At 66.5% G+C, this 19,403-nt stretch overlaps 1 protein-coding gene across 3 annotated transcripts; it reads left to right on the top strand.

Annotated features, from left to right (window-relative positions):
* The first annotated feature begins 1,442 nt into the window (after positions 1 to 1,442).
* CORO6 (coronin 6) lies at positions 1,443 to 18,806 on the top strand. 3 transcript variants are annotated; one of them, XM_030536874.1, is made up of 11 exons: positions 1,443 to 1,547; positions 4,729 to 4,928; positions 8,301 to 8,423; positions 9,951 to 10,080; positions 10,178 to 10,359; positions 11,776 to 11,895; positions 13,105 to 13,209; positions 14,056 to 14,201; positions 14,602 to 14,659; positions 16,627 to 16,857; positions 17,441 to 18,806. In XM_030536874.1, the coding sequence occupies exons 2-11, from the start codon at positions 4,731 to 4,733 to the stop codon at positions 17,561 to 17,563; spliced, it is 1,416 nt and encodes a 471-aa protein (XP_030392734.1). In that variant the 5' UTR covers positions 1,443 to 1,547; positions 4,729 to 4,730; the 3' UTR covers positions 17,564 to 18,806. The 3 variants fall into 3 exon arrangements, with proteins under 3 accessions (XP_030392734.1, XP_030392735.1, XP_030392737.1); XM_030536875.1 differs by lacking the exon at positions 11,776 to 11,895 and adding an exon at positions 11,103 to 11,222; XM_030536877.1 differs by lacking the exon at positions 11,776 to 11,895.
* The last annotated feature ends 597 nt before the right edge of the window (positions 18,807 to 19,403 follow it).

The following is a 19,403-nucleotide window of genomic DNA, read 5'->3' as shown; positions in this document are numbered from 1 at the left end:
GACCCATCACAGGTGCTGACAGCCAGGGCTGGGCTGTCCCCCACCACCCCTGTGAGGAGCTGCAGCAACCAGCAAACTTCCTGCTTTGCAGCTGCTGCAGTCACCCCAACACCGCTGTGTGAAGGGTGGTTTGGCTGCTCCCCATATTCCACCTCCACTCCCAAAGCTATCCCTCCCCTCCTGCCGGGGATTGGGACACACCCCCACAGGGTCAAGATGCTGCCCCTTCATCTCTGGGTGCTCAGCCTGCTGGAGCCAGCAGGGGACACGGACAGGCCACAGGGCCCACGCACAGCGGTGCCTGGTGGTCAGAGCAGAGAGGGGGAGATGGGGCTGTGGGGCTTTATTCCCTGTGACCCCATCACACTCCCTGTGCCTCAGTTTCCTTATGCATGATGGGGGCGACAGTGGCCTCTGCGGGGGTGGGAGGGTGAATTAATTAGTCTGACGTGCGTTGGCCCCTGGTGGCTGCCTGCTCTGGTCCCTGGCTGAGAGCTTGCTGTGCCCCATCCACCCAGCCTTGTGCGCTGTGGTGAGCTCCAGCTGTCGGGGGGTCCCGCCACTCACTGCTGGTGTGATAGCCCACAAGCCACCATGGCAGCCCATCAACTGTATGATTTCACCGCCCCCCAGGGGTGGCCCCGCTCTGACTAGCAGGGGTGGGAGGGACCAGCAGTTTGCTCTTAGGTTTGTCCAATGGATTGTTTTGGTGACACCGAAACCCTCCGAGCGGCCCCAGCCATACAGGGCTACCCCCTCCCCCTGTCCTCCTGAGCCCCCCTTCCAACAGGAGCCTGTCTCCCCCCACACCTAGCTGCTGGGCGCTGCCAGGCCTGCCTGCCAGAAGGGGTGAGGCCTGCTGCGGCGCTGCCTAGGGGTGCAGGGAGAGGTCACTGGGGGGGCAGCCCTTTCCCTGGGGCTGGGGTGCAGCTCAGGGAGGCCAGCTCTTTTCCTAGGGCTGGAGGGGGAGAGCAGGGGTGGCTCGGTGGCGGAAGGCAGCAAGAGAGGGCGGTGTGTCAGCCCTTTCCCTGGGGCTGGAGAGGGTGGCGTGGGGGGGGTGTCGGCCTTTTCCCTGGGGCTGGAGAGGGTGGCGTGGGGGGGGTGTCGGCCTTTTCCCTGGGGCTGGGCGAGCTGGGGGGAGCAGCCCTTTCCCTGGGGCTAGGGAGGAGCTGGGGGGAGGGGATCACCCTTCCCCTGGAGCTGGTGGGAGCTTGAGGGGGGGGCAGCCTTTTCCCTGGGGCTAGGGAGGAGCTCGCGGGGGCAGCAGCCCTTCCCCTGGGGCTGGGGGGGGGGATCACCCTTTCCCTGGAGCTGGGGGGAGCTCGGGGGGGCAGCCCTTTCCCTGGGGCGGGGCAGCAGCTGGTGCCCGCCTCCCGCCCCCGGGGACTCTGCCCCCACCGCCCGCAGCTGTCGCTCCCCGGGCCCGGCCGCACGTGGCTGGCAGCAGCTGCCGCGGGCTGGGCCGGCTGGAGCCGCACGAACCGCTTCGTCCATTTCCGCCGCGGAGCCCGGCAGCCCGAGAGCCCGAGCGAGCCGCCCCGGAGCAGGTGAGGGGCCCCGGGGGCCGGGAGATGCTGCGGGGCGGGGGATGGGGGGTCCCGGCTTGGCTTGGCTCGGCTCGGCTCGGCTCGGCCCGGCCCGGCCCGGCTCGCAGGGTCCCCTGCGGGCGGCCGCACCCCGGCCCGGGCTGGCAGGGACGTGCCTATATTAGGAAAGTGACCCCGGCTCGTCCCGCCGCCGCGTCCCCTTCTCTCGCTGCTGCCGCGTCCGCGCTGTGTCGGGCGGGGAGCCCAGGGCCCTTTCCCGGGGCAGGCGGCGCTTTGCCATCGGGGTGCAACTGGGAGCGCGGGACCTCATAACCCGCAGGCGGGGCCGGGGGGGCTGGTCCTGGCCCCCCAGCGGGGTCTGTGCGGGCCTGGGGGAGCCCGGAATCCCGCCCGCTGCCCTGGCACCCCCGAGTGGCGCCGGCTGCGGGATGCAGCCTCGGTCGGGGGGAAGGCCGAGCCCGGGGTAACGATGGGCTTGATTCCCCCTGGCCCGGCTGGGCGCTGGCCTCCGGCCACACTGCTGACAGCAGAAGGGATGAACCGTAGCAAGCCACGGGGGACCTGGCTTCAGTTCCTGGCCTGCTGGGTGACCTTGGGCAAGGCACGGCCCTCCACTTGCCTCAGTTTCCCCACCTGTGAAGTGGGGTGATGTGGGGCAGCGCGCTGGCACTTGGAGCGCCTAGGCTGGTGGGCGCTTGGGAAGGCTGAGTGTCGTTATCTGGTCTAACGTGGCTCAGCGGCTCTGGGCGGTTCATTCCTCTGGGTACGGCATGGAGGGGATGGGAAGGGGGCCAGGCAGGGCCCCAGCGCGCCATGACAGGGCAGGCTAACAGCAATGTCCGATTTCATGGCTGCCCCTAGCCCAGGGGTTGGCCTGTCACACCGATTAGCCTTGGTGGAGAACGCCAGCCCCCCAGGGGTTCCAGCGTTCAGAGGGGCAGGTGGCTGGAAACCGTCCCGTGTGGGGCCATGCTGGCCTGGCCATGCCAGCTTCCCACGGAGCCCAGCAACAGCCTGGCAGCAGATGGCTTCCCGGGAATCCAGGTTCCCTCCTTCCCTCAGGGGTGGGATGCGGCAAAGCCGTGGCAGGCTGCGAGGAGGGCCAGGCGGGTGAGTGTGTGCACACCAAGACCGGCTCTGTGCTTTCAGACTAATGCAGAGAGACCTCCCCTTAGGCTGCCCTCCCCCCACTTTGTACCGTCTTCCACCCCGGCCGTGCCTGTTGTATCTGGTTATGTGGCTGTCACACCCAGAGCCTGCCTGTGCCAGGCGCTGTACTAACAGCCAGACAGCTTACAGGCCAGTGGCCACTTCCCCAGCCCCCCACTAGGGGGGCCAATGGCCCCTGTAGCCCCAGGCCACTGCATGTCTCAGCTGCCCCCTGCCCTGCTCTCTGGACGCGGTGTCAGAGTGCCATCCAGTGACAGCACGTGCTTCCTTCGGGGAGAGCCGTGTGAGCAGCGACGCAGCCTGTTCCTCCCCTCCCCGTCCGGCCACGCTGCTCCAGGTTTGGGTCAGAGACGGGTGGGAGCAGGGCCCCTGGGGAGTCTGGGGTGGCCCTGAGTCCCTGGGGGTTTGTTCTGCAGACTGGGACTGGCCCATGGGATGCTCTGTTTGCTGCCCAGCTGGGCTCTTCCCTCGTGGTGCAAAGTTCCACGGGCCCGAGGGGTGGAGTTACAGACCTCGGTCCCCAGCCCGGAGCCAAAGGCCCCTCTAGAGATGCTGAGCACTGGCCGCTGAGCGTCTCAAAGATCAGGCCCTTGACTCTGCCCTTGACTCTGTGCTGTGGGAGGCCAGCCATAGGCACCCACTTCTACTTTTCCCCATGGGTGCTCCACCACTGCTCTGGCCTGGGGCCCTGCCCCCACTCCACCGCTTCCCCCAAGGCCCCACCTCACTCCACCTCTGCCCTCCCCCGTCGGTCCCCACCCTCACTCCTTCCCCTCCCCAAGGCCCCTGCCCGCTCTCTGCTCTCCCCCAAGTCCGGTGGTGGGTGCTGAGCACCCACTATTTTGTTTCCTTGGGTGCTCCCGTCCCAGAGCACCCGTGGGGGCGGTGCCGCTGAGGCCAGCGCAGGGTGCAGGACCATCTGCTTGCAGCAGCTGGTGTTGTTGAGGAGATGTGCTGCAGCCGGGAGCCACCGGGGCCTTCCAACACCATGGTGCTGCTGACGCTTCCCGCCAGGGGACAGCATTGGGGGCCCCCATGGAATGGCTGGGGGGGCAGCATTGTCACAGTCGCCATGATGGCGGTGATGCTCCGCGGCTCCACTTACCCAGGCAAGGGAGCCCCCCCTTGTTCCCCCTCCATGAACCTGGGCTCTCTGGACCCAGAACTCTTGGGGTGGGAAACCATCTACTCACCACACACATGCAGCCACCTCTGAAGGCCGATGTGGTTTGTTTAACCTCTGCACAGCAATGCTGCCAGCAGTTTGGGGCAGGAAGTGAGGCGAAATCTCTGAACTAACAGGCTGCGGGGGCCTGGTAGTAGGGAGTCTGAATGGCATTGCCTGACCAGGGCTGGGGTTTGGCCAGAGCAGTGGCCGAGGGACCATAGGTGGGCTGACCCAGGGCAGTAGGGATCCAGAGCCTCCTAGCCCCATGGGGCTGCAGCTGCTCTCTGAGCTGGGCTCCGTCCCTCCGCTCTGTCCCAGGAGAGAGGCAGGGTCGGGGGAAGCAGAGCTCTGCTAGCCCCAGGGGGGACGCTCCCACCTTGCTCCCTTCTGCCTGGCTCCCTAGCATCTCTCTCAGGTCCAGGCGTTGTGTCTGCTGCTGTTCTAATGGGGGCACGGTGCTGCGGCTGAGGGCGCTCGCAGAGCTCCTGCTGCAGCTGGGATGGGGGAGTTGGCAATCTGGGAACTCCTCAGCCCTGCCCTGCCCTGCTCTGCGGCGTGGGTCCTGCCATGGGGCACAGACGCCAAGCAGCCCCTTCACCTTGTCTCCAGCCAGATCCTCTGAGAGAGGCTGGAATCCACATTCAGAGAGCGCTCCTTCATGGACCCCAAACCAGCTAGTCTGGCCCTGGGCTCCCCCACAGCTCTGTTGGGTTGGAGCTCGCAGGGGCCTGCTGTGTCCCAGGGACTAGAGGCAGGTGGATGGCTGGGGAGGCCAGGCAGGGAGGGGACAGGGTTGATGGTACTGGGGGCCTGCTCTCTTGCTGACCCCCCGTCTCCCGCCAGCCATGAGCCGCAGGGTGGTGCGCCAGAGTAAGTTCCGGCACGTCTTCGGGCAGCCGGTGAAGGCCGACCAGATGTACGAGGACATCCGGGTGTCCAAGGTGACCTGGGACAGCTCCTTCTGCGCCGTCAACCCCAAGTTCGTGGCCATCATTGTGGAGTCCGGCGGCGGAGGGGCCTTCATGGTGCTACCCTTGGCCAAGGTGAGTGAGTGGCTGGCATGGGTGGAGGCGGGAGCCCGGGGCTGGGTTAACCCGCTGGCGTGCTGGGCTCCCCGCAGTCGAGCACTGGTGGAGATGGCTGGGTGCTGTATAATGCTTCGGGCTGCTGGGGGGAGGGGACAGCAGCCGCCAGGGCCCGTGGGGGGGCAGGCCGTGGAGGGGGCTGCCTCCAAGCGGGGCGTGTTTCTGTGCAAAGCCCCAGCCTGCGTGGTGGCCCCTGGCTGGCAGATCCAAGCAGGAGCAACAGTGCAGGGAGAAGGGAGCGGTGAGTTCCCCGAAGCAGCGCTGGGCCACGGCCCCCTCTGCGTTGGCAGCCAGGCTCGGCCACGTGTGAGTCCAGCTGGCCTGGCTGGAGGCGGTGCCAGGTTTGGGGGGCATCTGCCAGCCCCTCCCCCCAGGCCAACACACGGGAGCAGCTGCCCGGCCTAGCCAGGCCTTTGTTGCAGTCTTGGGCCTGGAGCTGGGAGAGTCCTAGCGCGGTGCCATTGGTCTGAATTCCCATCGCGGGCTGCCCGGTTCTCGGGCTCCCGCTGGACGGGCCGCCCCTGCCCCGGCCTCTCCTGAGTGCGGGCATGCGGGGAGCTGGGCGGGCACAGGCAGCACTTTGTGACGCCTGCACCCTGGGGCTGTGGGGCCATGGCCAGGAGCACAAAGCCCAGCTCCCAGCCCGCTGGCTCCTCACAGCAGCCTCAGGCTGCCAAAAGCCGCCACCCCCTGTGCCAGCCCCAGGACTGGGCAGGTTGATGTGCTGTGGTTGGGGCTGGTTAGGGGCCCGCAGCAGAGCCCGGCTGTGGGGTTTTCCCTACACAGGGCGTGGGTGGGTTCTACCCTCACCCCTCTGGCACGAGCTCGCAGGCGAAGGGGTTAGCAGCCGGGACCCCAACTCCTCTGGCCACGCTGGCCGAGGGCGGCTCCATTCAGGCAGCAGCTGCCATGAATGGGGTGTATTAGCGAGGGAACCCCCCGCCTCCCTCAGCACATGGGGCAGCTCTTGAGCCAGCGGGCAGGAGCTGCCATGCTGTGGGGCGCCCGCAGAGCACGGTGCCCTTTCCCAGCCAGCCACTCTGAACCCCCTCATGTCCACTGGTGGGCTTGGGCCCCGCACCTCTGGCTACAGACTCGGTGGTTGGAGAGTGACTGGCCCCGGCCGGGCATGCGGCCCCGGGGGTGCGAATGGGTGCTGGAGCAGGTAGCGGCAGGAGGGCTGGGCAGCTGGCACACAGTGCCAGGGGCTGCTCAGGGCATTAATCAGGGCTCTGGGGACTGGCTTGTTTTGCAGCTGCAGAGAGAGGTGTGGGTGACTTGCCCCAGGGCAGTGGGGTGCCTCCGGGCCCAGGGTTGGGCAGCTCCATGGCTCTTGTAGCCAGCCCCTGTCCAGGCACCATGAGTGAGCAGACAGGAGCTGCCGATGAGTCAAAAGGGCTGGGGAGGTGCATCCTGTGCTGCCTTCCTCCTGGGGGCCCAGGGGAGCAGGCCGGAAGCCTGGCTGGGAGACAGGAGGAGGAGCAGAGAGGGTGGGGCAGAATTTTGGGCTCCTGCTAGCCCTCGAGCAATGCCGGGGGCAGCCAGACTGCAGCAGGGCCTGTCAGTGGGGCAGGTGGATGGGGTACTGCTGGGAGTGGGCATCGGGCTAAGCAGTGGGGCTGTAGAACTGGGCCTGATCCTGCCCTGGCCCCGAGCGCAGGGATCTGTCCCAGAAGTTCTGGGATGTTTTACCCTGGTAAGATCATTGTCCTGCTCCTGCTGCCCCCTCACCTCCCCAGGCTACACTTTGGCTCCCCCATTATCCTCTGTGGTATCCACTCCGTCTGTCTGGTCCCCAGGACTGCCCCGCCCACCTGCCTATCTCCTGCCCCCAGGACCCCTCCACTGCACCCCCTCCTGTGCTCACCAGCCTTTCTGGGCATTGGAGATTCCATTTAGCAGCGCCTGTGGGCTGTGCCCTTGACCTGGCTGCCTCCCCCGCACCCCGCACTGGGCTGCCTGTGGCCAGGCAGGCTCCGGGCAGAGATGGATTGGAGCAGTTGTCCAGCGCGGGGAGGCTGTGCTCACAATAACGTGTGACTCATACCGGGAACAATCGAGGGGACAGCAGGAAACCACGGGGTCACTGTTTCCATAGCTCATTTCCAGCTGGACAGCGCTGCCCTGGTGTGGCAGCTCACTGGAAGGGACAGGTGGGTCAGAGGCTGCTTGTGTGGGGCTCCCTCCTAAGGCCTAGCGAGGGGACAGGACTGTCCCGTGGTCACATGGCGAGTTGGTGCCAGAGCTGGGCTTAGAACCCAGGAGTCCTGAGTCCAAGCCCCCGCTCACTTGGGAGGAGGCATGGCCTGCTGGGGACTGTCAGTCCAGACTCCTGGGTTCCATTCCCTGCTCTGCTACTGACTCTCATCCCCTGCCTTGTACCTCAGTTTCCCCTCTGTGCAGTGGGGGTGATGCTGCTTTAAGCAGTGCTCTGAGATCTACGGGTTGAGAAGGAGCTATGGCTGGGCTCTGAGTGACAAACCTGGGCACCACTCTGCTGTCTGCAAGCCCTCTCCAGGGCCCTGTGTTCCCTCTCCGCCCTGCCCCTGCTCCTGCCAGGGGGTGACTGGCGCTGGGACTAGATCTTGCCTGCCCTCATGCGCCCATCACCATCTCCCCATGCTCTGCCCGGTCTTTGCATGCAAGCTGGCACATGACTGAGAAGGGGACCCAGTGTGGTCCCTGCCCAGTGCCCGTGCCACCCGCTAGCTGCTCCCCAGGGAGGTAGGGCCTGGGGTGTGGGTCAGACACTCCTGCTGACAGCACTCATCTAAAGCCAGCTGGGCAGTGGGGGAGGGAAGCCAGAGGGGTGCAGGGCACTGCTGGTCTCTGCCTGCCCAGGGGATACCAGAAGGCGAGCCCTCCTGCTCTGCCTGGCCCTGGGGGAGAGGGAGACTCGAGTGCGGTGCCCAGCCGGGCCCTGGCCCCTTTGCTGAGGGCACGATTAGTGCCGAGGACGCTAGTTGTGTGGAGACGTGAGCACCTGTCCCACTGTGATCTATGCTGACACCCCCCAGCTCAGTCACTGGAGCCCCCCGCCCCTCGAGGGGTCCCGGAGCCAGGCCCAGGGCATGGTGAGAGGGACCAACGCACTGCAGCTGGTAGCCTGGCTGGGGAGGAGGCTGTGCTCCACCCAGCTGCTGTCAGCTCCCTCTGCCCAGTGCTGGCTGCCCATGGATGTCCCCCCCATGCTGGCAGTTGGGGGCGGGGCAGCTCAGTGCCCCTCGCGGGCACAGCAGAGCGCAATGGGGCACTGGCTGTGGGGCAGGGGCGGGAGGCACAGGGTGCTGCCTGCTGGCCCCTGCTCACTGCCCTGCCTGTGTGTTCCAGACGGGGCGCGTGGATAAGAACTATCCCCTGGTGACTGGGCACACGGCGCCTGTGCTGGACATCGACTGGTGCCCTCACAATGACAACGTCATCGCCAGCGCCTCCGAGGACACCACAGTCATGGTATGGGGGCCGGGCTAGGGGCCGAGCTCAGGGCTTCTCACAGTGGGGGGCTCAGGAGGAATGGGGAGCATGGGCTGGGGGGATGGTACTGGAGGGGAGGGTGCTGTGGGGGGGAAGGGGTTGGCATGCTCTGGGGGGGTGACAAGGTTGGTTTAGGGGGATGAGGGTGTTGTGGGGGGTGAATGCATTGGAGAGGTGCTGCAGGAATGTGCATGTGAGGTGCTGCAGTTGGGGTCTGCAGCAGGGGCCAGGGAGCTGGGAGTCTGCAGCAGGGGACAGGTGGCTGGAGGGGGGCTGCAGCAAGGGGGTCTGAGGTCTGCAGTGAGGGCCAGGTGGCTGGGGGGTCTGGGGGTCTGCAGCAGAGGCCAGGTGGCTGGGGGGGCTGCAGAGGGGGTCAGGTGGCTGGAGGGGCTGCAGCGGGGGTCAGGTGGCTGGGGGTCTGCAGTGGGGGTCAGGTGGCTGGGGGGGCTGCAGCAAGGGGAGCTGGGGATCTGCAGCAGGGGCCAGGTGTCTGGGGGAGCTGCAGCAAGAGAGACTGGGGGGCTGCAGCAAGAGGGGCTGGGGGCTGCAGTGGGGGCCAGGCAGCTGGGGAGGCTAGAGGGCTACAGTAGGGGCTGGGGGGCTGCAGCGGGGGCCAGGGGGCTGGGGGGCTGCAGCAAGGGGGGCTGGGGGGCTGCAGTGGGGGCTGGGGGGCTACAGAGGGAGCTTGGGGGCTGCAGCGGGGACCAGGCGTCTGGGGGGCAGTGCTCTGGCAGTGCTGTTCCTTTTGAAGTCACTGGAAGTGTGGGGGCTATTTTTAGCCGGGTGGCACGTGCCGGTGCTGGTGCCTACCGGTGTGGGTGACGCAGCACTCGCTGCCTGACTCAGCACCTAAGAATAGCCGCATGGAAGGCAGCGCTGGGGCAGGGGGAAGATCCCGGGGTGGGGGGCTGTGGCTCCCACTTGTTGCTGGCAGGTGGCCGCGGGGGCGGCAGAAGCCCTCGCAGTGCAGCCGGCTGCTCCCCAGGGGTGGGAGCAGCTGGGAATAGGAGACCCAGGGGCTGGGCTGACAGTGTCGGCTCCTCAGCCAGGCCAGGCTGGGATCCAGCCCTCAGCCCAGCACCTCGGGCAATGCTAGCGAAGGGGTGTCCCTGGGGGGCCCATTCCCGGGTTCCTACCCCATGTGCTCCCGTTCCCTTTCACAGCGAGCGCTGCCCGCCGGGCTCTCGGGGCACTCCCTGGCGAGGGGGGGCAGGGAGTGGGGGTCCAGGCTGTGTCTTAGGGGGCACTGAGTGCCCTCTCTGCCTGGGCTCAGGTGTGGGTCCCACCGTCCCTCTCTCCACGGCTGCCCGGGGCAGGGGGATGTGCCAGAGGATTAAGGGAGAAGTAAATTGGCTCTGGGGCTCTTAGCCGCTCATAGCTCCTGAGCCCATAAATGTCACAGAGCCGTTGGCCCCCGCAGGCGCCTGGATGAGCCCCCCAACTAGCATCTGGCTGTGGCCCCCGGAGAGGGCAGCCTCACCGCCGCTCGCTTTCCCTGCTCCCCAGGTCTGGCAGATCCCCGACTACGTGCCCATGCGGAACATCACAGAGCCCATCGTCACCCTGGAGGGGCACTCCAAGAGAGTGGGCATCATCACGTGGCACCCCACGGCTCGCAACGTGCTGCTCAGCGCAGGTAAGGCCCCCAGGCCGGGCGCCCAGGGTCCCCGGGCTGCACCCTCGGGCTGGGCGCAGCCCCTAAGTGATGCCCATCCCGTCCCGCCCGTCCCCAGGCGGAGACAACCTGCTGATCCTGTGGAACGTGGGCACGGGCGAGATGCTGCTGACCCTGGACGACATGCACGGCGACCTCATCTACAACGTGTGCTGGAACCGCACCGGCAGCCTGCTCGTCACCACCTGCAAAGACAAGCACGTGCGCGTCATTGACCCCCGCAAGCAGCAGGTGGTGGCGGTGAGTCCTTAGCGCCTCCAGCGCCGGCCAGGCCCTCGCACGCTGCAGCCGGGAGCACTCCCGTGCCCATGGAGCGCATGCACCAGCCCGTGATCTAAGCAAGCTATGCCTCTCCCCTCCCTGCCGCCCCTGGGAGCTGGAGCCAGGCTGCTGTCATAGTGTCTCCAACCCAAGGTGCCGGGCTGTCTCCGAGCTTCCCCCATCACCCCAGGGGAGCACGGCTGTGTTGTGCGGTTAGCCCATGTCCCATAGCTCCCTCCCTCCCTCGACGCTGACCGCTAATGCCCAGCTGTTCCCGCCTGTAACCGTGCACGTCACCAGGATCACACCCGGGCCATGCAAAGCCGGAGCACCAGCCCTGAGCCCATGGAGTGGCTGCCCTCGGGGCTCACAAGCAGGGCACCAGCTCCTGGCTGCTGACTGGTAGGGGGCAGGATGGATGCCCACAGCTGGCAGAGGCAGAGCATGGAGACACCTCTGGTCATAGAGGGCAGGACCAGGTGGCGAAGCTCACTCTGCGACTGCCTGCTCTGTGCCCTCTGGGGGGATTAGAGCCCATCCAGCCCTGCCACCCTGGCAGGACCCACCGCCCAACTCAGGGCTGGGGTTTGCTGAGTGTCTGCTGCTTTTGGGCTGCAGGGCGGGGGGAGGGCCATGCCATGCTACCTGCATGCGGGGCTCACCTCGGACTAACAGCTTGGTGGTCTGTGTTTTGGTTTTAACCCTCTAACCGCCGGCGCCAGGAGAAAGTCAAGCCGCATGAAGGCGCCCGCCCCATCAGAGCCATCTTCATGGCCGATGGCAAGATCTTCACCACGGGCTTCAGCAGAATGAGTGAGCGGCAGCTAGCGCTCTGGGACCTGGTAGGAGAAGGCGATCGCTGCGCGCCGCAGGCCTTGCCCGCGGCTCTCGTCTAGCCTGCCCGGCAGGGTGGTGAGCCGGTGCTCTGCCAGCAAGTGTCTGTGCCTAGTGGAGACAGTCAGCGTGGAGCCTGGGACCCATTGCTCAGCGTGACAGAGGCGCCTTGGCTGGTGTGAACAGGAAATGTTCCAAGCTCCTCTGGTGGGCAATGCAGCCCCCTCCGGGCCTTCGCCCCATTTCAAACGTGCCAGGCCCTGCAGGGACCGCCCCAGATGCTGCGCTCTGGGGAGGGCTAGAATGAGAGGGGGTGGACTCCGGACTCCTGGGTTCTATTTCTGTGGCCTGGGCCGACTCCCTTCCCAGCTCTGCGCAGCGCAGCCTAGTGGCTGGGGTAAGGACACCGGACACTGCCTCTGGTCTCGCTGGACATGGGCTCCCCATGTGCTGCACCCGGCTCTCTCTCACCCCCGTGCGCTGGGCCTTGGCAGCAGGGGTAGGGGCAGGGCGGCGGAGCTCCACCCCCCCCCCCGGTAACACGCTGCCTGTCTTCCCCAGGAGAGGTTTGCCCCCCATGAAGGAATGAGGCCCATGCGGGCCGTCTTCACGCGGGAAGGACACATCTTTACCACGGGCTTTACCCGCATGAGCCAGCGGGAGCTGGGCTTGTGGGACCCGGTAACACCACTGCATGGGGTGCTCGTCTGGGACTTGGGCATCATCACCCCGCACCCCACAAGCAGCTGCCAGAGCCATGGCAGCTGGCCTCTGCGGGCGGGGTAGGAGGGGGCAGGAGGCTTATTCTCTGCGGGACGGAGGGGGCTAGTCATTAACCCTGTGAGGGCCACACCTGGGATGCAGCGTGGGCACAGCTCACAGCCTGCCACGAGTAAGGTCCCTGCATCCCCTCATCAGCGGCATTCTGGATGGCACAGCGGGGTTCCTGGGGGAGGGGCTGGCTCCCCCAGTCCCAACCCCACACTGAGCCCTCCCGGCAGATTGGTTTCAGCAGCTGGCAGTTCTCGAGCCAGGGCAGGCCCGGCTCCTTTGAAGGGCCAGGGGTCAGAGCTGTGGAGTGGGGAACACAAAGCCGGGGGCCTTGGGAAGCAGCAATGGGGCTGCTCTGAGTGCCGGGGGGGAGGGGGATGCCTGTCAATTGCATCCGTTTGGAGCAGGGCACTATTCTCCCGAGTCATGGGCACAGCGGGGGCAGAGCAATCCCATCGGGATGATGCCAAGTTCCCAGGGCTTGGAGTGATGTGAATTTGCATGGGATGGGGAGGCAGGAGAGTGGAGGGGACTAGAACTGCAGTGCATGCTGGGAGTGTGAGAGCAAGACTGTCCAGGTGTGGGCTGGGGGGCAGATGCTCCTGGGATGGGGGAGCTCATCCTGCCTGCCGGGGGCTGGGGAGGAGGAGCAGAGATGGCTTGGTCAGGCCGGGAGTTGGGGACACAGGTGCTCCTTGGGGCAGGGGAGGGAGGGCAGAGCCTGTCCTGTGGGGCACTAGGGATGCTCACAGGCAGCCCCCACTCCCGAGGCTGCCCCTGCTGCTGTGGGGGGGGGGCACTGGGACACAGCTCTCTGGGGCAGGGGTGAGCCTGGCCAAGGGGCAGGAGGGTGAATAGCAGAGGCAGGCCAGGGAGGGCAGAGCGGTCTGGCCCCATGGCTGGCTGGCCCCACTGGCTACTCTCGTACATGGCTGGGGGGAGATGAAGGGAGAACTGGGCCAGCCCCCAAGAGGCAGAGCTGTCCCCTGCTTGGTGCCAGGGACCCGAAGGGGATGGGTCTGCCCCAGGCCTGGGTCACTAACGTGTGTGTGTGTGTGTGTGGCTAACCAGCACGGGCCGCCCCGCCGCCCCTCACCCGCGCTCCCTCCTTCCCCGCAGGAGAACTTTGAGGAGCCGATCGCGCTGCAGGAGATGGACACCAGCAATGGGGTGCTGCTCCCCTTCTACGACCCTGACTCCAGCATCGTCTACCTGTGCGGCAAGGTAACGGTGCACCAGGCTGGCCCAGAGGGCGCCCTGGGCCCTGACACAGCCTGGTGTCCTGAGTGGCTAGGGGTTGGGGATGGGATCCGGGTGTCCCGTAGTGGCCGGTGGGTTGGGGGCGGGATCCTGGTGCCCTGAGTGGCTGGGGGTTGGGGGCGGGATCCTGGTGCCCTGAGTGGCTGGGGGTTGGGGATGGGATCCGGGTGCCCCATAGTGGCCAGGAGGTTGGGGACGGGATCCCGGTGCCCTGAGTGGCCGGGGGTTGGGGACAGGATCCCGGTGCCCTGAGTAGCCGGGGGTTGGAGACGGGATCCCGGTGCCCTGAGTGGCCGGGGTGTTGGGGATGGGATCCCGGTGCCCTGAGTGGCTGGGGGTTGGAGGCTGGATCCTGGTGCCCTGACTGGCCGAGGGTTGGGGATGGGATCCTGGTGCTCTGAATGGCTGGGGGTTGGGGATGGGATCTGGGTGCCCCGTAGTGGCCGAGGTGTTGGGGATGGGATCCGGGTGCCCTGAGTGGCCAGGGGTTGGAGGCTGGATCCGGGTGCCCTGAGTGGCCAGGGGTTGGAGACAGGATCCCGGTGCCCTGAGTTGCCGGGGGTTGGAGGCTGGATCCCGGTGCCCTGAGTGGCCGGGGGTTGGAGACGGGATCCCGGTGCCCTGAGTGGCCAGGTGGTTGGGGGCGGGTACCCTGGGCAGATCCGCACCCAGTGCCCTGCCAGCATGCAGGGTATTACCCTTCCCTGGTGCCCTCATGTCCCTTTTCCTCCCCATGGGCTATGGGGAGCAGCGGGGCCCTGCAGGATGCTGTGGCCGAGCGCTGATGCCCCTGCCTGTGCCCACCCACAGGGCGACAGCAGCATCCGCTACTTCGAGATCACAGCCGAGGCGCCCTACGTGCACTATCTGAGCACGTACAGCAGCAAGGAGCCGCAGCGTGGCATGGGCTTCATGCCAAAGCGGGGCCTGGATGTCAGCAAGTGCGAGATCGCCAGGTAAGGGGGACCGGGGGGGCACGGCTCACGCTAACCCTTATGGCATGTGGAGCTTCCAGGGGCCAAGACACCCCTGGAGCTACTGCCCCACAAGTCCTTGGATCCTGCCCATGGTAGGTCATTCGGGACCTCAGCCCCTGTCAGTTCTAAGCCCTGGGGGTGTCTCCATGCCCTGCCCATAACCCCCAGGGGCCCTGCTAGTAGGATGGGGACTGGGCCCTGGCACAGACTTGGAGGAGTGGGGGGAGGGCCAGTCACTGCTCCCTGCCATGGGGGAAGGGGCTGGGCCTCGGGGGGCTCTGGAGGGGAGGACGGGCCATTGCAAGGGAGTGGGGGCTGGGCTGTGGGAAGGTCAGGGGGCTCCAGGCCAGGCCCGTAACCACATGCCCCATTTATCCAGGTTCTTCAAGCTGCATGAGCGGAAGTGTGAGCCCATCGTCATGACAGTGCCGCGGAAGGTGAGTCTGGGGGAACCCCTAGCTCCTGCTTCCATGGGGGCTGCGCCCTTGTGACGGAGTGTGGGGGAGTCAAGGCCCTGCACCCCTGGCTTCCTGCCATTCACCATGACTCTCAGCCAGCCAGTAACACAGAGGTTCATTTAGACGACAGGAACACAGTCCAAGACAGGTCTTGCTGGTACAGACAACAGGATCCCTTTGGTTAGGTCCATCTGGGGGCCCCAGGGAGGCCACAGCCCCGTTGGGAAGGCCAAGCCCCATCGAGGGACCCCTCTCCATTTCCCAGCCAGCTCCAAACTGAAACTCCCTCCAGCCTCTCACTCAGCCTCCCCCCGGCTTCTCCCCCAGCCTTTGTCCAGTGTCCCGGGCAGAGGTGTCACCTGACCTCCAACCCCCGTCCTGGGTTCTAATGTTACGTGCTCAGGTGTCCTCCCTTCCCCAAGACCGACCGTCCCAGCACAAACCCCTGCAACCTTCCCACTCAGCATTCACAGAACACAGCCAAACATTCCCACTTCCTCACAGCCCTGGTGGCCGGGACTCTTAGGACATGGGGCTCCTGGAGCCCTGGACTGGGGGAAGGGGAGGATAGATGGGCGTAGGCTGTGTGGTGGGGTAGATGTGGCACTAGGCTGTGGGGCACGGGGAGTGGTGGGGTAGACGGGGCGCTAGGCTGTGGGGCGGGGTCAATGAGGCGCGGGGTAGACGGGGTGCTAGGCTGTGGGGCAGGGTATATGGGGCGCGGGGAGGGGCGGGGTAGACAGGCGCTAGGCTGTGAGGTGGGTAGATGGGGTGCAGGGAGGGGCAGGGTCGATGGGGCGCTAGACTATGGGGTGGTGTCGATGGGGAAGGAGCAGGGTAGGGGGTGCTAGGCTGTGGGGCGGGATAGATGGGGCGCGGGGAGGGGCGGGGTCGATGTGGCACTAGGCTATGAGGTGGAGTCGATGAGGAAGGAGCAGGGTAGGGGGTGCTAGGCTGTGGGGCGGGTTTGGTGGGGCGCAGGGAGGGGGGGTCGATGTGGCGCTAGGCTATGGGGTGGGGTCGATGGGGCACAGGGAAGGGCCGGGTTGATGTGGCGCTAGGCTATGGGGCGGGGTAGATGGAACATGGGGAGGGGTGGGGTCGATGGGGAAGGAGTAGGGTAGACGGGGTGCTAGGCTGTGGGGCGGGTTCGATGGGGCACGGGGGGTCGATGTGGTGCTAGGCTATGGGGCGAGGTCGATGGGGGGCAGGGAAGGGCGGGGTTGATGTGGCGCTAGGCTATGGGGCAGGGTAGACGGGGCACGGGAAGGGGTGGGGTCGATGGGGAAGGAGCGGGGTAGACGAGGTGCTAGGCTGTGGGGCGGGTTTGATGGGGCGTGGGGAGGGGGGATCAATGTGGCGCTAGGCTATGGGGCGGGGTCGATGGGGGGCAGGGAAGGGCGGGGTTGATGTGGCGCTAGGCTATGGGGCGGGGTAGACGGGGCACGGGGAGGGGTGGGGTCGATGGGGAAGGAGCGGGGTAGACGAGGTGCTAGGCTGTGGGGCGGGATCAATATGGCGCTAGGCTATGGAGCGGGGTCGATGGGGGGCAGGGAAGGGCAGGGTTGATGTGGCGCTAGGCTATGGGGCGGGTTCGATGGGGCGCGGGGAGGGGTGGGATCGATGTGGCGCTAGGCTATGGGGCGGGGTCCATGGGGGGCAGGGAAGGGCAGGGTTGATGTGGCGCTAGGCTATGGGGCGGGGTCGATGGGGCGCGGGGAGGGGCGGGGTAGACGAGGTGCTAGGCTATGGGGCGTGTTCGATGGGACGCAGGGAGGGATCGGATCGATGAGGCACTAGGCTATGGGGCGTGTTCAATGGGGCACGGGGAGGGTGGGATCGATGAGGCGCTAGGCTATGGGACTGGGTCGATGGGGCACAGGGAGGCAGCCCAAGGCCTGGCGCTCTGTGCCGTGGCCTCTCACCGGCCCCTCTGCTCCCCGCAGTCAGACCTGTTCCAGGACGACCTGTACCCCGACACGCCCGGCCCTGAGCCAGCGCTTGAGGCGGCCGAGTGGCTGGCGGGGAAGGACGCGGAGCCCGTCCTTGTCTCGCTGCGGGATGGCTACGTGCCTCTCAAGAACCGTGAGCTCAAGGTTACCAGGAAGAACATCCTGGACAACAAACCTCCCATGGGGCCGCGCCGCAGCCACTCCACCTGCGATGCCAATTTCTCGGTGAGTGCCTGAGCGGGCGCCCCCCCTTAAGGCCTGCCAAGCACCCCACCAGGCTCACCCGGGACTGAGGGGCAGGTCCCCCAGGGGACGGTTCTTTCTAATCCCTCTTGGCAGGGGTGGGAGGGGACCACGGGGCTGCTGAGCCAGGCACCGTAGGACACCTGGGGCCTTGGCTTCCCTCTAGTATCTGAACCGCCCAGGTGGATAACAGTCTACTCTCGCTGCTGCCTGGGGGAGTCACTGCTTAAGGCTGGGGCTCAGGTTCCTGCGCTGCCGGGCCACTGACTCTCGTCTCGTTTAGCTGGAGGGCAGGGGGTTTTCTTTAGCTTGCTGACAGCCCCTCTCTGGGACCCTCCTGCCAGAGGTGGGGAGCCATGGGGGCCCTGCCATGGGCCTGGCAGCTCTTCTTGGGGCTTGGGTGGCTCTGGAGCCCTGCAGAAGGGCTGTGCTGCCCATGTGCACAGCTCAGATTAGGATGAGACGGGGTAACTGGCTGGGGGTGGGAGAGAAGGACCAGGGCCCTCTCCCAAGCCCCGAGAGGCGGCCCCACCTCTGACTCTTGCCCCTGCTCGCCCCCTTGCAGCGGCCCAGCCTGGAGGATCTGCTGGAGGAGATCCGATCCCTGCGACAGACCGTCCAAGCGCAGGAGAAACGCATCTCTGACCTGGAGAACAAACTCTGCAAATTCACCAACGGCACAGCCTAGTGGCCCCCCTGTCGCAGCCCCCAGCGGACCTAGCCTTATTGACAGGACTAAATCCAAACCCCAGGGGAGGAGCTGGGAGACGGGTTTTACCCTCGCCCCGGAGCTGCGGGCAGGCCCCCTGCGGGCAAGCCTCAGCCCCTGGTGCCGTGGGCAGTCTGCAGAGGAGCCCAGCTGGTGGTGGTGGTGGATTGCCCGGCTCTAGGGGCTGCTCCCTGGGGCCTCTGCTGGCGACAGATGCCGACCCCCCTCTCCCTCCCTGGTTGTAACTGATTCCGCTGCCCGCCCTGTGGCTGACGTGTGGGGAAGCCCCGTGGGGGCAGAGGAGAGGGGGAGGTATTTGTTTGGAAGGTCCCTGGCTACCCACCCTGAGCTGCTGTTGTCTCTGCCCCCGTCCCCAGCCAGGTCCAGGGCTGGCAGCGGGTGGTTACGTGGGTCAGAGAGCCAAGCCTTCTGAGGCAACGTATTTATGGGCAAACCCTCATCCTTTGCACTGTGGGGGCTTGCTGGGCCCCCTGCCTGCTGCCTGGCCCTCCCCGGCCGGGTCCCCATCCCCTCAGCCCCCTGCCCTGCCCGTTTCAGCCTGGCCCTCCTCCCCCAGGGCCCGGGCCCCTGACATTGATTGGCCTGGGGAGCTGCTCCATAGCCCAGAGGCCTGCTTGTGGTGAGCTCCCATCTTCCCATTCGGCCCCATTAGTGGGAAAGTTTCCAGCCAGCAGCCTCGGCCCACTGCCTGGGCATGTGTGCAGGGGGGACTCGCACCAGGCAATGGGCAGTGCATGGGCTGGGAACCCAGGCTGGGCGAGGGCCCTGGCAGCCAGCCCCTCCCAGCGCACACTGCATGGTTGGGTGCCAGGGCAAGGCTGGGCTCTTGGGGGGCATCGCTCAGGCCTGCTGCCGTGGGGTGCAGCACACAGTGAGCTCAGGGACTCCCCCCAGCCATGGATGGACAGGCATTGAGCTGGGAACCCTCAAAGCAGAAGGGGGCAGAAAGCCCCCCCAGCCCAGCCTGCCCCATCCATGCAGGGCACCCTGCCAGCCATGTGTGTGTGGGTCAGCCCAGGTCCCCGCTGGTGAGGTGCTCCTAAGCAGCAGCCTGGCCCTGAGGACTCCGCTCTCCCTGCTGCCGGGTCAGGCCTGCTACAGAACGCAGATTTTGGTGGCGCTGGGGGCTGCGTGTCGCCTGCAGGTTCTTGGTCGCCTGGTGTTGTACCTGTCCCTCAGCAATAAACGCTGCATTCTCTGACCCTGGTGTGGGGGGTGAGCATGGGGGGGTGACCCCAGGGCTCCCGGCACTGTGCCAACCACCCCACCAGCACGAGCGCCCAGCTGGCTCCTGGGGGCTCCTCCCCCCAGCTGCCTGCAGTGGAGAGATGGCTGCCCAGAGGGGGACATGCATGCAGCCAGCCCCCTGGATGTCCCCACCCCACCCCACGGCAGCGGCTGCAGGGATGGGGCTTGTGCAAGGCCCCTGGAGCCCAGCAGTGTTGTGCTGTAACCACTAGCCCACACGACCTCTTGGCTAGTGAGCAGGAGGCACAGACCATGCTCTGGGGCGTCTTCCAGGAGTAAGCCCCCCCATGCTCACCCTCCAGCAGAGCGAGGGGGGCTGCTCCTTCTATGCACCAGCCAGAGGGGGCACATCACCCTCAGGGCTGCAGCTCTCCCAGCCCCCAGTGCCTGGGGCCATGGCAACGTCCATCCCAAGGAGGGCACTTTGCCATGGCTCAAAGGGAGCTGGGGTGGTGCCAATCTGCCTGGGGGGCACCTTGGTGTGCAGGGGGAATGAGACTTAGCAGGGGGATTTGGGGTAACCCTGGCTCCCCCCCAGCACTCAGTGCCC

This window comes from Gopherus evgoodei, chromosome 17 (assembly GCF_007399415.2).
Source record: "Gopherus evgoodei ecotype Sinaloan lineage chromosome 17, rGopEvg1_v1.p, whole genome shotgun sequence".
NCBI lineage: Eukaryota > Metazoa > Chordata > Testudines > Testudinidae > Gopherus > Gopherus evgoodei.
The sequence above is the reverse complement of the archived record's forward strand: the minus strand, read 5'-3'. Positions and strand labels throughout refer to the sequence as shown.

Coding starts and splice junctions, on each gene's coding strand:
- CORO6 (XM_030536874.1), top strand. CDS start 4,731: ATGAGCCGCAGGGTGGTGCGCCAGAGTAAGTTCCGGCACGTCTTCGGG. Junction 8,424..9,950: donor CCGAGGACACCACAGTCATG/GTATGGGGGCCG, acceptor CCTGCTCCCCAG/GTCTGGCAGATCCCCGACTA. Junction 10,081..10,177: donor CAACGTGCTGCTCAGCGCAG/GTAAGGCCCCCA, acceptor GCCCGTCCCCAG/GCGGAGACAACCTGCTGATC.